Source organism: Palaemon carinicauda, chromosome 18, assembly GCF_036898095.1.
Source record: "Palaemon carinicauda isolate YSFRI2023 chromosome 18, ASM3689809v2, whole genome shotgun sequence".
Classification (NCBI taxonomy): domain Eukaryota; kingdom Metazoa; phylum Arthropoda; class Malacostraca; order Decapoda; family Palaemonidae; genus Palaemon; species Palaemon carinicauda.
In genome coordinates this window covers 73,246,330-73,263,601 of record NC_090742.1, presented here as the reverse complement: position 1 = coordinate 73,263,601, position 17,272 = coordinate 73,246,330, and the positions used below count along the sequence as shown (strand labels likewise).

Sequence of the window (17,272 nt, the reverse complement as noted above, 5' to 3'; positions counted from 1 at the left end):
ATAGGGTTAGGAATGAAGTAGTGAGGGTGAGAATGGGTGTAAGAAATGAGTTAGCAGCTAGAGAGGATATGAATGTGTTGAGGTGGTTTGGCCATGTTGAGAGAATGGAAAATGGCTGTCTGCTAAAGGTGATGAATGCAAGAGATGATGGGAGAAGTACAAGAGGAAGACCAAGGTTTAGGTGGATGGATGGAGTGAAGAAAGCTCTGGGTGATAGGAGGATAGATGTGGGAACCCACATGCTTTCTTCATCATGTGTTTGATAGTCTTTCCTATGTGTCCACAAACATTGCCCATAAGGGGTGGAATCTTAACTCGTAGGCTGGTGCAGTATACTCGACCCAGTTCAAATTTGTATACTCTCTTGTTCCAATTTGCTCCCAAAGTTACTTGTAACCATATATGCTGATGTCTGTGATTATAGTAAGGATAATTATTAATGGAATTGTTATTTTCAGGTATCAAAGGTGCTAAATCAGTACTTAAATGAGGACGAGTATGCTGATTATGATCATTTTATAAAGATGAAGGCTAAACTTATAATGGACGCCAGAGAAATTGATGACAAAGTCAAGCTAGGTGAAGAACAACAACAAGCTCTAATTGAAACAATATGTAAAAAGTGAATAAATGATGTTCTTTAATGGTGGGAATTATTTCATAGAAATGAACATTACAAGAATAGTCTAAAACATTTCATGAAGCTGCTCATCATTGACTCCTGTTATGTGATATGTGTAAAATTTATACCACAAATATGCTACAAACATATATATATAAAGACAGTCCTTGTGCTGCTACATTGTAGAAATGTTATGATTCTTATAATTGGATAAGAAAATAAAGTGGTGTAAAATGAACAAGAGTACAGTATTTGCACTTTCATTATTTTGTGGCATATACTTCAACCAGCATTTGACATTTTATTAAATTGTGCAGAGACTATCAGCTTGCTGGTAACAATTCTGTATTCTGATGTACATCTCATTATTTATTTATGTGCGATATAGTTAAGTGAGAAATGAGTGAAGCACATAACTGTATATTGTAGCCAGAGTTTTATTTGAGGATTCACTATCTTGGCAACAGTCCATTGTTGCAAGATTTTAACTTATATTACTATATATAGTGGGCACTTACATAAATTCGGAAAAAAAACGGGCATACATTCAGTGTAATTTTTAGGTTATTTAATGTTTAATTAGTTTTTTTATTTCATTGTTTTTGTTACGTTACGTTGTGTGTTGACAGTGCAATGAGTACCATGGCAATTAAACAGGTTGTCAAAGCATATCCTCCTGAACAAGAACAGCTCGCCTTTTATCTTAAGGAATTAAGGAAGAGTTTGTTTTGAATGTATGTTTTACCATATACCATATTCATTAAGGTTAGCTAATCCATAAATAAATATACGCCTCGTACCATTTGGAAGTCTACTACTACTACTTACTTTCATCACCTGGCTTATTTCGAGGGATGGAACTCAAAAAAAAGTGCTGTTTCCTTTTTTATATAATTTTTTTTTTTTTTCATACATTTTTGTTATGTGATGCTTGAATGCTAGGCATATTTGGGTCAATTGTTTTCATCTTATAGTCAGAGTGCTTGTGCCCATTTTTTGTACACAGCTGTGCTTATCTTGTCTTGATACTGTCTGCTATCTTGTCTAACTCTGCTTCAATTATGTAAGAAACCAAATGGTTTTGAAGGTTGGGCAGCACAACCACATTAGTTGATAGAACAGTTCCCGAAATTGCCCACACCAGGCAGCTGGACAGTTTTGTTTATATATACATATTTTTTTTTTTTTTTTTTGGACTAGCAGGCCCACATATTGCAGTGATGAAGTCTGTGTGTACATGGCAGACAGAAAAATCTGTCATGTAGAGAATTATTAGTGCCACATTGTACATATTAGTTGTTTAATGGATGCCAAAAGACCGTCCTGTTCCTTTCTATCTGTACCTACTAACTTTGCCTACAGAAAATATTGGTTTTATACTCTTAAGACTAGTTGCAAAGCAACTATTTTGTTGTACAGTAGTGCTTGTTTATAATGTACGCCAAATTCTATCTTTCTTCTTTGAAGAAATAAAATATGAAATTTATTTTTTGTTTTGTACATCCTTGATAACCCCAACAATGATTTGTAAAAGTATGTTTGTTCCTAAGCGGATACAAACCCTCGTAATTTTAAGGGTTTTACTCCTAAATCGTTTTCCTATGATCAGAAAGAAAGAAATCTTGGGATACTAGTAACATTATATGGCTATCAGCTATTCAACCATGAACGGACATAAGTTATATTTACAACATGCCATGTTGTGCCTAATCTTTGTCCCTTCCCTTTTCCTTGTGTGCTTGTGATTGAGTGTTGCTCAAGGTAGTATGTGTACTTGCCCCTGCCACACGCCCTTATGGAACCTTTTTGAGCCAGGTTGTGGTAGATCCCCATCTTTTGTGCCCGAGTTGACGTGGTAAGCAGTGTCTGTCTTATTCATCAACTTAGGATTTTTGAACGAAGTGGACACCCCCTTTCAGTGGGAAAAATATGGTGCTCATCGTAAGAGGGCCAAGGGAGATTGTTCTTCCTCACTTGAGAGCAACAAGCAAAAGCCTTCTCTCACATCACACGATATCTTGCTCGGACCCTTCTGTAACGGAGTTTCCCAAAGTTCCGGTATCTAAGAATGGCAGTCGTGTTCAACATGGAACATATTGAGCCTGACTTAACCCCTAGAGATACATATCCTTAGACATAGGGCCTGGTTCACCCATCACGTGATACAGTACATGCAAGTGGGAACAGGTGTCTCTCCCCCAGTGAGTGTACCAAGCAATCATTGGCTTTTTATTTCAGATATTAAGGAGCAGGGAGATTTCTCTCGTTTACAGGTTTCTCATCAGAGTTTTGAAGGGGCTCCTCATCACCAAAGACCCCTAGACATGTGGTAGAGAATAATAGCCTTTTACCTCAGAGGCAGTTCTCTCGGAGGGCTCATGATGTTACTCTCTCCCATTCACTCGCATGCCAAATCTGGACTTCCCATACAAAGAGTGGCCCCAGACCTAAATTCCCCCAAGAAGCAGACTCTTTCCTTTTCAGATAGCATCAGGACGTCTTCTAATTCCAATTTGCAGGTTTGGCCACGCCACCAAAGAGCAAAGAATAGCGTTGCTTTAAAACTGGTCCAGAAACCCAGTGATTAAGGTTTCTACACGTGATACAGCGGAATAGACCTCCATGCCTGCGCACATCTCTACCATTCTGCCACTTCCTCACTCATAGTTGGCAGACAGGTGGCTACTATTTTACGGTCCTTGGCTTGCACAGAACCAAATAACAATAGCGTAGCTTCCTCTCAAAGGAAGAGACTTGCAGTGACTAAGCTTACTTCTAAGCGTGTGGAAACTGACCAGAGATAGGAAATTTCTCATTTTCAGAATTATGACAGGCAAAAGGTTGCGTAACCTTACCTCCCCTTAAGAGCAGACATCTGATTCTCCATATTATTCTGCCCCTTCATGTAAGCATTCACGATGGGACTCTCCTGACAGATCCTTTTCTTCGAAGAGATCAAGATCTAAACTGTCTGTTTCTTAAGATACATTTTGACAGACTCCTTAACTAGTAGCAATCATGGCGCTCCATGTTCTATTTCAGATTATTCAACACATTGCACATGCTCGAGACGGGAACGCAAAGACGTCCCTAGCAAGGCAAAAATTTTAGACCTATATCCTCAAATAGGAGCCTAATCCTGTAGTTCCTCAACAGGAATCCAGAACATCTACTTCAACACCGATTGTCATTTACAGTACGTGTCTCCTGAACTGGCCCTAGAGGTTATCAAAGAATACCGGTGTAACCCCATTGGAGGTTCCAGCTTTTAGTACAGAAGGCTCTCATTTCATGAAGATAATGAATCTTATTAAGCACCTGGATGGTCTTGGTGATCCACCTCATGCCCAAGTAACAATGATTGACAGTATTTCTGGAGTCGCAGAATACTCGACATAAGTTTGATGTATGTCTGTCGACTCGGGCAAGAGACACGCTGGCTCTTTTTAACAAACTGGTATCTGCTGGCGAGATCTAATAGGTCTTCTAAACTGGCTCCTCTTTCTCTGTCAAGATAGGAAATTCTACATTGACACAGAGGCTCATCCCACTCCTCTGCCAATATATCCAGATGTGGCTACTCTCGCTCTTGGAGTTCCGAGGGACAAACTTTCCAACCTCCATTTCAATTTTCTTGTATCTAAGATGTAGAGCATGGAGGTGGGTGCTATGTCTGATTTTCAGGCCTCCTACTGGTTAGATCACTGGTCAGGAGCAGTATAATTTTTTGCCATTTGAGAAAACATGAATCCTGACGTTGAGAAACAATTGGTGTAATTGGAAGCCAAAGCTTTGTAGTTTTTAATTCCCCAAACAGTCTCTATTTAATGAAAAGACACTTCTCAAAAGAAGGGACGCAGTTCTGGCCAAGTGCAAAAAAGCAGTTACTCCAAAGGACACCCTTTTCCTCAAATTTAATTGGTCACTTTTCCCTCCCGCTGATGTTTCTACAGCAGTAGAGAATTGCAAGAGGACCAGCCGCAAATCGTTTTTAAGGATAGCTCCAGCTTTCAGGTTTACGACACCTCAGGCTTCACAAAAATCCTCTGTTACTTTCACTGCACGGGCATTTCTCCTAGTTCCCGTTAAGGAGGGCAACCCACCCCCCCACCCCCACCCAGTCACCACCTCTAAGGCGATGTCTCGAAAGTTACTGGGTAAGGTGGCAGCTCTTCGCGGGGTGAATCCCTAGACAGTGGATGTTCTCCATTCAGGGTATATTGTCCCGCTCATGCCCTGTAACCCCTCCCCTGTCTATGACCCTTATGATCCCCTCATATAATTCAAAGGTTTTGGGAAAGACCTATTAGAAATGTTAAAAGTGTCTCAGATGCTTGTAAAGGGTGCCATAGAGGTAGTAATAGGCAGGTCCCCATGGTTTTTCAGCAACTTCTTCCTGGTATAGAAGCCGTCAGGGGCCTGGAGACCTGTTAAAGACCTTTCCTACTTGAACCAGTTGGTACTTCAAATCAGTTCAATATGGAAACCCTAAGCACAGTTCTTCAGGCCAAAAGGAAGGAAGACTTCATGTTGACCATAAATCTGTAAGGTTCTGGTCTATCACAGATCCAGAAACTTCCTGAAATTCCCTTTCGGAGATTAAGTCTACCACATCCAGGTGATGTGCTTCGGACTGTCCACAGCACCTGGATTACTCGTCTATTTTCCCTGGTCTCGGCACGGGCTCACACGATGAGTATCATATTCCTGAGGTATGGTCACCTTCGGGAAGAACATATTTAAGAGGTATGGTCGCAGGAAGATGAGACCTTCCACATCAACTATCTAGAAAAGAAAGTGGCATACTTAGCATTGCCCCACTTTTCAAACATTAAAGGGCGACAACTCAACTGTAGTGACCTGTGTCAACAAACAAGGAGACTCAGTATCCCACCTGTTATGCCAACTGACTGGGGATGATAGTTGTTTCAGAATAGTTCTTACTTCAAGTGGTGAAGTCTTGATTTTGTGGGGTTCCTTGGCATTGGACATGTTCACCACATATCTCTACAACAAACTCCCGGTGTATTGCTCCCCAGTCCCAGATCCAGCTGCGGCAATTGAGGATGTACTAATATACCAGTGGGACGGGATGGAATTTTATGCCTTTCCTCCATTCTGCCTGAATCATCAAGTACTGAATAATATGAGAGTCCGAAAATGTGAAAGTAACGCTGTGGCTCCATGTGGAGTGGTACCCAGACCTGGATCTTGTTGTAGAAGTTAAACATTCTATGACAGTATCATGTGAAAAAGTTTCCCGACATAGTCCACTGTCTGTCTCTTCATGGATGGAGGTTATCCAGCACATCCACCAAAACAAGGCTTTTTGAGACCAACTGCAAATGATACCTTCGCAGCAGTCTATCAAGCAGTGGTCCCTTTTCTTTGATTGGTGTCATAGGAGGAGTATTGTTCCACTCAAGGCCACTATTACCCTAATTACAGACTTTTTAGTTTTTCTACGAAAGATGAAGTCCCTCTCAGTCACAGCAGCGAAAGGCTATTGCTCAGTCTTAAGCCAGGTTTTCAGATTGAAGGGAATTCATCGCTCCTTTTCATGGGAACTTCCAGCTCTGAAAAATGTTTTTTAGCAGACATGCCCACCTCAGGAACTAAAACCTTATCTTGGAATCTAATTAAAGTTTTTAGTTCCCTCAACATGGCTCCTTATTAACCTCTTCATCTGGTATCTGACAGAGATCTTACCTTGAAGACAGTATTGTTCCTAGCCTTAGCCTTCACTAAAATTGAGTGAACTACACAGCTCATCTTACCTGATACTATAATACACTCCAGGGGAAGGAAAGATTTGTATTTTATTTTTGTTCTCAAGTTTGTGGCCAAGTCCCAGAATCCTTTAGTTGTTCCGTAACTGGAATACAAACCAACACTATTTATAGGGGCATTACTTTTGGCGAAGCTGAAAGGAAGAGCCATTAAAATTTAGCGATGGTTAACTACCCATCCCGCTAGTTAGCAGGGGGTAAAGGAGGTAGCTTGCTACCTCTCACTGACACACTTGTGATTGAGCTCACTTTCCTTTTGGCTCGGATGGACAGTGGTTGTCACCGCTCTTCCTCCTTGCGTTTTTTGGACTGCCATTAATCTTTAACTTTTTAACTTTTCAATCAGCTTGTATATCGCCTGACCATGGTTAACGATCGACAACTTGTGTACCATCTAAACGTTCGGATATACGTGAATCGCTTACGCATTCAACTTCTCATCAAGCTTCTGCTACGCGAGAATCGCCGAGAACGCGAGAATCGTCTGCTCTTCCACCACCTCGGAAATCACCTGCTCGTCAACGATCGTCTTACCAACGGTGTTCACCTCAGCGACCACACGCGTCGCTTAGGCCTTCACCGTCTTGGGAATTGCTCATTTGTCACTAATGAACCAGCATTCATCCGTAACTCAGAGCGTTCCCAAACTATTGCGTCACCTCCCTTCGGAACGCGTTCGCCCTCCTGTTCGTGATTTACTTTAACATGAATCATCTCTCACGCTCCGCTACGCATGAGTCGCCTACTCAAGGATCGTCGACACACCGACCTGCCTCTCGTGCAGCGGTACCGATCGATCCCGCAGTATCGCTCCTTAACGATGGGACACTCTCCTTCTTATCGATCATCGAGTCATTGGTGGTCTTCATTATTATTATTATTATTACTAGCCAAGCTACAATCCTAGTTGGAAAAGCAAGATGCTATAAGCCCAAGGACTCCAACAGGGACAAATAATCCAGTGAAGATAGGAAATAAATAAACTAACCCAGTGAAGATAGGAAATAAATAAACTAAGAGAAAAAATTAACAATAAATTATTCTAAAAACAGTAACATCAAAACATATGTCTTATATAAACTATAAAAAGACTTATGTCAGCCTGTTCAACATGAAAACATTTGCTGCAAGTTTGAAGTTTTGAAGTTCTAATTCAACTACCCGATTAGGAAGATCACTCACGGCTGAAACAAAACTTCTAGAATACCGAGTAGTATTGAGCCTCATGATGGAGAGGGCCTGACTATTATAATTAACTGCATACCTAGTATTTTGAACAGGATGGAACTGTCCAGGAAGATCCGAATGTAAAAGGATGGTCAAAATTATGAAAAATCCCATGCAACATGCATAATGAACTAATTAAACGAAGGCACCTACGATTACTAAATAGATCAGGAATAAGAAATTTAATTGACCGTAAGTTTCTGTCCAACAAATTAAGATGAGAATCAGCAGCTGAACACCAGACAGGAGAACAATACTCAAAAGAAGGTAGAATACATACATACATATACCAAAGGCACTTCCCCCAATTTTGGGGGGTAGCCGACAACAACAAGAAACAAAACAAAAAGGGGACCTCTACTCTCTACGTTCCTCCAGCCTAACCAGGGACTCAGCCGAGTTCAGCTGGTACTGCTAGGGTGCCACAGCCCAACCTCCCACATTTCCACCACAGATGAAGCTTCATACTGCTGAGTCCCCTACTGCTGCTACCTCCGCGGTCATCTAAGGCACCGGAGGAAGCAGCAGGGCCTACCGGAACTGCGTCACAATCGCTCGCCATTCATTCCTATTTCTAGCACGCTCTCTTGCCTCTCTCACATCTATCCTCCTATCACCCAGAGCTTTCTTCACACCATCCATCCACCCAAACCTTGGCCTTCCTCTTGTACTTCTCCCATCAACTCTTGCATTCATCACCTTCTTTAGTAGACAGCCATTTTCCATTCTCTCAACATGGCCAAACCACCTCAACACATTCATATCCACTCTAGCCGCTAACTCATTTCTTACACCCGTTCTCACCCTCACCACTTCGTTCCTAACCCTATCTACTCGAGATACACCAGCCATACTCCTCAGACACTTCATCTCAAACACATTCAATTTCTGTCTCTCCATCACTTTTATTCCCCACAACTCCGATCCATACATCACAGTTGGTACAATCACTTTCTCATACAGAACTCTCTTTACATTCATGCCCAATCCTCTATTTTTTACTACTCCCTTAACTGCCCCCAACACTTTGCAACCTTCATTCACTCTCTGACGTACATCTGCTTCCACTCCACCATTTGCTGCAACAACAGACCCCAAGTACTTAAACTGATCCACCTCCTCAAGTAACTCTCCATTCAACATGACATTCAACCTTGCACCACCTTCCCTTCTCGTACATCTCATAACCTTACTCTTACCCACATTAACTCTCAACTTCCTTCTCTCACACACCCTTCCAAATTCTGTCACTAGTCGGTCAAGCTTCTCTTCTGTGTCTGCTACCAGTACAGTATCATCCGCAAACAACAACTGATTTACCTCCCATTCATGATCATTCTCGCCTACCAGTTTTAATCCTCGTCCAAGCACTCGAGCATTCACCTCTCTCACCACTCCATCAACATACAAGTTAAACAACCACGGCGACATCACACATCCCTGTCTCAGCCCCACTCTCACCGGAAACCAATCGCTCACTTCATTTCCTATTCTAACACATGCTTTACTACCTTTGTAGAAACTTTTCACTGCTTGCAACAACCTTCCACCAACTCCATATAACCTCATCACATTCCACATTGCTTCCCTATCAACTCTATCATATGCTTTCTCCAGATCCATAAACGCAACATACACCTCCTTACCTTTTGCTAAATATTTCTCGCATATCTGCCTAACTGTAAAAATCTGATTCATACAACCCCTACCTCTTCTAAAACCACCCTGTACTTCCAAGATTGCATTCTCTGTTTTATCCTTAATCCTATTAATCAGTATTCTACCATACACTTTTCCAACTACACTCAACAAACTAATACCTCTTGAATTACAACACTCATGCACATCTCCCTTACCCTTATATAGTGGTACAATACATGCACAGACCCAATCTACTGGTACCATTGACAACACAAAACACACATTAAACAATCTCACCAACCATTCAAGTACAGTCACACCCCCTTCCTTCAACATCTCAGCTTTCACACCATCCATACCCGATGCTTTTCCTACTCTCGTTTCATCTAGTGCTCTCCTCACTTCCTCTATTGTAATCTCTCTCTCATTCTCATCTCCCATCACTGGCACCTCAACACCTGGAACAGCAATTATATCTGCCTCCCTATCATCCTCAACATTCAGCAAACTTTCAAAATATTCCGCCCACCTTTGCCTTGCCTCCTCTCCTTTTAACAACCTTCCATTTCCATCTTTCACTGTCTCTTCAATTCTTGCGCCGGCCTTCCTTACTCTCTTCACTTCTTTCCAAAACTTCTTCTTATTCTCTTCATATGACTGACCCAGTCCCTGACCCCACCTCAGGTCAGCTGCCCTCTTTGTCTCACGTACCTTGCGCTTTACTTCCACCTTTTGCTCTCTATATTTTTCATACTTCTCTATACTATTACTCTGCAGCCATTCTTCAAAAGCCCTCTTTTTCTCTTCCACTTTTACCTTCACTCCTTCATTCCACCATTCACTGCCCTTCCTCATGCTGCCTCCAACAACCTTCTTGCCACATACATCACTTGCAATCCCAACAAAATTTTCTTTTGCTAACTTCCACTCCTCCTCTAAATTACCAGAATGAAAGAATTAAAACAATTCACAATAGACTGATCACCAAAAATCTTGAATGAATTTCTCAATAAGCCAATTTTTTATGCAATTGAAGTAGACACAGACCTAATGCGTTTCTCAAAAGTAAATTTGCTGTCAAGAATCATGCCTAAAATTTTAAAAAGAGTCATACTAAGTTTAAGAAACACCAGACAGGAGAACAATACTCAAAAGAAGGTAGAATGAAAGAATTAAAACAATTCACAATAGACTGATCACCAAAAATCTTGAATGAATTTCTCAATAAGCCAATTTTTTATGCAATTGAAGTAGACACAGACCTAATGCGTTTCTCAAAAGTAAATTTACTGTCAAGAATCACGCCTAAAATTTTAAAAAGAGTCATACTAAGTTTAAGAAACATTATCAATGCTGAGATCCAGATGTTGAGGAGCTACTGTCCTTGACCTACTTACAATTATACTTTGAGTTTTGTTAGGATTCAACTTCATACCCCATAATTTGCACCAGGCACTGATTTTAGCTAGATCTCTATTAAGGGATTCAGCAACCCCACATCTACATTCAGAAGATGGAATAGGTACAAAGAGAGTAGCATCATCTGCATATGCAACAAGCTTGTTTTCTAGAACAAACCACATGTCATGTGTAAATAGTATGAAAAGTAATGGGCCAAGAACACTACTCTGAGGAACACTAGATATCACATTCCTATACTCACTATGGTGCCCATCAACAACAACTCTTTGCAATCTATTACCTAAAAATTCAATAATGATTCTAAGAAACGACCCACCCACTCCCAACTGTTTGAGTTTGAAAACAAGGGCATCATGATTTACACGGTCAAAGGCATCACTAAAATCAAGGCCAATCATACGAACTTCCAGCCCACAATCAAGGGCTTTCTGTACAGCATTGGAGATTGTAAGAAGGGCATCACATGCTCCAAGGCCTTTCCAAAAACCATATTGCAAACTAGGGAACAGATGATTACCTTCAGCAAACCTATTATGACGTTTTGCCAGAAGACGTTCAAAAACTTTAAATGATATGGGAGTTAGGTAAATTTGGCGGGAGTCAGTTGGACTTGAGCTACCATAAACACATTTACATAGTGGAGGAACATTACCAATTCTCCAACAAGTGCTAAAAGCTACTCTCCTTGCTAGCTTGCGCAAAATAATACATAACTTTGGAGCTAAGAAATGTGCAGTCTTTATAAAAAAAACAAAGGAAAAATACCATTTGGGTCTACACCTCCATAAGCCTCAAGGTCCATCAAGAGAGCTTTAATCTCACAAGATCGAAAAGCTAAACTAGTTAGTTTAGCCTCGGGAAAACAGGAATGGGGAAGTTCAAGTTTTTCATTACTCTGTTTACTGTCAAAAACATCAGCCAAAAGGGTTGCCTTTTCCTTTGGACAGTGAGTGACTGACCCATCTGGTTTAAGTAAAGGAGGAGCTGTTGCATCTACACCAAAGAGTGCAGATTTAAGGGTAGACCACCATTTATGTTCCTGAGTTGTACCAGAAAGGGTTTCTTTTATGGTTAAATTGTATTCCTTTTCAGTTGAAGCATAAACTCTCTGAGCAAAATCTCGAAGCTGAGTATAGTTGTTCCAGTTGTTCCTCTCATTCAAAGGAACAACAGAATCTACACTACTATATAATTGTGACCAATTCAAGCACAAAAGATCATGCAAAATCCTATTCCAGTCTGCTTGGGATTTCATATAAATTTTACAAGAGTAAGATATATCAGGGACAGGCTGCTCAGTCTTCACTACTAATGAAATCAAGGCATGATCAGATGTCCCGACTGGAGAACCAACCTTACTAGTTATAACGCCAGGGGAGTCAGTGTATACAATGTCCAAGCAATTACCAGACCTGTGAGTAGCTTCATTTATGATTTGCTCACAGCCTGATTCAGAGGCAAAGTCTAAAGCTCTTAAGCCATGGCGATCGGTACCAGAGATAGAACTTAACCACTCCCTATGGTGAGCATTAAAATTTCCAGGTATAATCTGATCTGTTGCCCTTCCAAAGATGATAGGCCTCCTACTTCTCCAAATGAGCATGTCTACAATCATCATTCAACCTTAGTTTGTCCTTCACTCGGTACCTTAGTACACGAGAAGGGATACGCCTATCAATTATGTTCCCAAGATTCTCATTCAAGGGGATTACAGGATCAACACTACTATACAATTGTGACCATTTCAAGCCCAAAGGATCATGCAAAATCCCATTCCAGTCTGCTTGAGATTTCATATAAATCTTACATGAGTTACATACATCAGGGACAGGCTGTTCAGTCTTCACTACTAATGAAATCAAGGCATGATCAGATGTCCCAACTGAAGGACCAACCTTACTTGTTATAACGCCAGGGGAGTCAGTGTATACGAGATCCAAGCAGTTACCAGACCTGTGAGTAGCTTCACTTATGATTTTCTCACAGCCTGATTCAGAGGCAAAGTTTAAAGCTCTTAAGCCATGGCGATCGGTAGGAGAAACAGAATTTAACCACTCCCTATGGTGAGCATTGAAATCACCAACAAAGACAAAAGAGGCCTTTCTTTCATCTTCTTGTATCTTGGCCATAATGGGAAGAAGACAATTGAGGATAGAATCATCCATGTCAGGATTCCGGTAGATCGAACACAAATAGAAGTCGTTATGCCTGCCACAAACTTTTATCACCTAAATCTCATGACATCCACTTTCATAGCAGGGTCATTGACCTTGCTCTGAACCACGACCCTCCTCCAGCACGTTATCTCAGAGCCCACGATGTCAGGGGCGTAGCTACGTCTCTGGATTTCAAGAAGAACAACTCTGTGACGCAGGTATTGCAAGTGGGCGTGTGGAAACGCCAAACTTTGTTCACCGCCAACTACCTGCAAGGAGTGACGCACAGGAACCTCGATATGTTTTCTATCAGTCCTGTGGTGGATGCACAACAGCTGGTTTAGTACCTAAAGTTCCTTATTGGATGAGTACCAGAAGGATGAGGGCATTGGTTACCCGGGTTTTAGTCTGTGTGAATGAAAGGGAAAGTCTGGTTCTTTTCCGTTCTTTATCCTCCCCTCTCTTGGGGAAATCAGCATCCTGGGTCCTCTGCACTAGCTGACCTTACACCTCTGCAGGTAAACCATTGCTCCCTCAAGTATCACAGTATTGTCCCAAACTGTTGTGTCCCCATACCCTGGCGAGATGGTATTGGGAATGTCTCGGTCTCCTCGGTTATTCCTTGCAAGTCTCAGAAACCTTTACCTTGACAGTCATATTGCTAGTTTCTCATCACACACAGCTTGCGTAGGTCGCAGACCATGCTTAGCAGGTTTAGCAAGGTGTTAGAGTCTCCTTATTGTTGCACTAACCTCTGCACAATAGGGAGTACCCCAGGTAAGGCCAAAAAACCCAGATTGCCAGGGACATCCACCCTCCTAAAGGGTGAGTCACCCCAATAAATAGGGTTGGTTTGTATTCCAGTTACGAAAAAAATGACAAATTCAGAGGTAATTTGTATTTTTCCTAACGATACAAACCTTAGCTATTTATACATACTTGCTCGCCAACCCTGCCACCCTTGAAGTCCTACCTCCAAGCAAAGTGAGCTAATCACAGGTGTATGAGTTTGGGAGGGGTAGCAAGCTATCCCCCTAACACCCCTCCCCTACTAACTAGCAGGATGGGTAGTTGACCCTCGCTAAATTTTAATGGCTTGTTCTTTCAGCTTTGCTAAAAGTAATACAGTACCCCTATAAATAACTGAAGTTTGTATAGTTAGGAAAAATATAAATTAACTCTGAATTTGTCAATTTTAGATAATAGATTTGACTCTGTTTACATCTCAGTTATCAAGGAGGAATCTGATGAGCGAGACAGTCTTACTTTGTCTTGTCTGGGCAGTCTGACATCATCTTAAGATAAGTGCTCCATTATATCCTTAAACTCCTAACTTGTTCTGGAGTATAAGTTGCAACAAGAAGAGAGGGACAAAGATTACTATCTCTTCAGTTCCAGAAAGTTATTCTCAAAGCATATAAATCCTATGAAGAAGCACCTAGAGCTTATGATATCCTGTACATGATGTTGCTGCAACCCTACCCTTTTGCAAAAACTATTCTGTAGCCCAAGTCCTTAGTGCTACATTCTGGAAAAGACAGACCAACATCACCTTTACAGCTCATTATCATATCCCTTTTACACCCAAAGGACATACTGGTACGTTTCACAAAACTCATCCCTTTACTCCCACGGACGTACCGGTACGTCCTTGCGAAAAACTTCTATTTAAAATCTTTTTTTTTCTATATTTTTGATAATTTTTTGAGAAACTTCAGGCATTTTCCAAGAGAATGAGACCAACCTGACCTCTCTATGTCAAAAATTAAGGCTGTTAGAGCAATTTAAAAAAATATACTGCAAAATGTGCTTGAAAAAAAATAACCCCTGGGGGTTAAGGGTTGGAAATTTCCAAATAGCCTGGGGGTAAAAGGGTTAAGGACTGTACCCATAGATCACATGACAATTTCTGAGTCCAGTTGTGTCTGCTCAACAGACAATTTAGGACTTGCCCTTACAGAACAACTAACATTTTGTCACATCATTGGTTATTCTCGAAATAAGTGGATGTGGGGATGGAAAGAATGAACTAGTTCCTTACCTCTTCCCCCGACTCATATCTCTCAACCAAGAGTACCTGCTTTAAAGAGGCCCTCATTATTATTATTATTATTATTATTATTATTATCATTATTAATTGATAAGCTACAACCCTAGTTGGAAAAGAAGGATTCAATAAGCCCAGGGGCTCCAACAGGGAAAATAGCCCAGTGAGGAAAGGAAACAAGGAAATATAAAATATTTTAAGAACAGTAACAACATTAAAGTAAATCTCTCCAATATAAAGTATAAAAGCTTTCACATAACAAGAGGAAGGGAAAAAAGATAGAACAGTGTGCCCGAGTGTACCATCAAGCAAGAGAACTCTAACCCAAAACAGTGGAAGACCATGGTACAGAGGCTATAGCACTATCCAAGACTAGAGAACAATGGTTTGATTTTAGAGTGGCCTTCTCCTTGAAAAAGTGCTTACCATAGCTAAAGAGTCTCTTCTACCCTTACCAAGAGGAAAGTGGCCACTGAACAATTACAGTGCAGTAACCAATTGGGTGAAGAAGACATGTTTGGTGTTGTCAGTTGTATGAACACAGAGGAGAATATGTAAAGACTAGGCCAGACTATTCGATATGTGTGTAGGAAAAGGGAAAATGAATCATATCCAGAGAGAAGGATCCAATGTAGTACTGTCTGGCAAGTCAAAGTTCCCCATAAATCTCTAGCAGTAGTATCTCAATGGGTGGTTGGTGCCCTGACCAACCTACTACCTTTAAACGAATTTCCTTGTGACATTTAGTTGTGGGTTAGATCAAAGTTTGCTATACAATTCCTTTTGTTCTAACTGAATTTAAACCCTGTTAAGTCAATTACTTCTATTTTTAACTTGAGGCAGATAGCTAGACCTTGCCTCTTATGCGAGCTGACCTAATATAATTTAATATACTGTATAGCTGGACTAGGCCTAGACAGATGCCCATAAGACTACGGAGACTTTCTCCCAACTAATAAAGACTCCCCTTATAATGACAAGGGTTCTTACCACCTCATCCAACCCCTCAAGTCTTGAGCATTATAAGAGTTACCAGCCTCAGAGCACTTGGCAAACACCTGATAACCATATAATGTTACCAGCATACCAAAAAAAATTTCATTCTTTTGGTAGAAAAATGAACTGAGTAAACCCTTATAAATAACTTGGGTTTGTATAGCTTCGAAAAATGCTAATTGTTTTAAAAATTTGTAGTTTCTGTTATGAATTTGGGGATAAAAGTTCATGAAAATAAATTTATATTTTGACTAAAATTCAAGTCTTCACAGAAATACTGAAAAATGTTATTTTCATTAGTAAAATAAATTTTTGAATATACTTACCCGATAATCATGTAGCTGTCAACTCCGTTGCCCGACAGAATTCTACGGGAGGGATACGCCAGCTATCACTATACTAGAAGGGGGTGTACTCACAAGCGCCACCTGTGGCCAGGTACTACAGTACTTGTTGTTGACACCACCTCACTTTTTCCTCGGTCCACTGGTTCTCTATGGGGAGGAAGGGTGGGTCAATTAAATCATGATTATCGGGTAAGTATATTCAAAAATTTATTTTACTAATGAAAATAAAATTTTCAATATTAAACTTACCCGATAATCATGTAGCTGTCAACTCCGTTGCCCGACAGAATTCTATGGAGGGATACGCCAGCTATCACAATACTAGAAGGGGGTGTACTTACCAGCGCCACCTGTGGCCAGGTACTATAGTACTTCTTGTTGACACCTCCTCAATTTTTCCTCTGTCGTGCTTCCGGCAAGACGTTCTGGGATACGCTTATGATCTTGGAGTATTTTCACGGCTTTTGGTGAAGTATTCTCTCAGATTTCGGCTGTCGCTTTACTGGAAAACTTCTATATTAGCTTAGATAGCTATTATTTAGTCCTGATTAACGGTTAACGATCTTTTGCTTGATTTTGAAACCCCACTTGGCTAACTCTTTTGATTCAAGATGTCTGACATTTCACAAGCCCCCACCCATAGACGATGTAGGTCTTGTAATAGGCGTATTCAGAAGGCCTCGGTAGATCCTCACACCGCTTGTTCTGACTGTAGGGAAAGGCCCTGTCAGTTAGAAGATCGATGTGAGGAATGCGCCGGACTTTCGGAACTTGATTTTGTCCGTCTTCTTAAGTATTCAACCAAGTTAGAGAGAGAGAGAGTTAGGAGGAGTTCTTCTCACTCTTCACTTTTTTCCTCACCTCATGATCCCCTACCTTTTCCTACCCCTGTAGTGGCTACCCCCGAACCTACTATTTGCCCTCAGCCTGATATGTCTGTTGTTTTGCGTGCCATTCAGGCCTTAGGTGACAAAGTAGAGTCAGTGGTTAGTGATCATAAGTCTCTTATGGCCGAAGTCAAGGAA

At 41.0% G+C, this 17,272-nt stretch overlaps 1 protein-coding gene across 2 annotated transcripts in view; it reads left to right on the top strand.

Moving 5' to 3' along the window:
* LOC137657896 (protein Shroom3-like) overlaps positions 1-2,108 on the top strand; it is a 78,351-nt gene extending 76,243 nt beyond the window's left edge. For both annotated transcript variants that reach the window (XM_068392526.1, XM_068392527.1), the window contains exon 8: positions 459-2,108. In XM_068392526.1, the coding sequence (XP_068248627.1) occupies positions 459-626 (168 nt within the window). In that variant the 3' untranslated portion in view covers positions 627-2,108. The remainder of the gene's footprint in view (positions 1-458) is intronic.
* Positions 2,109-17,272: the final 15,164 nt, after the last annotated feature.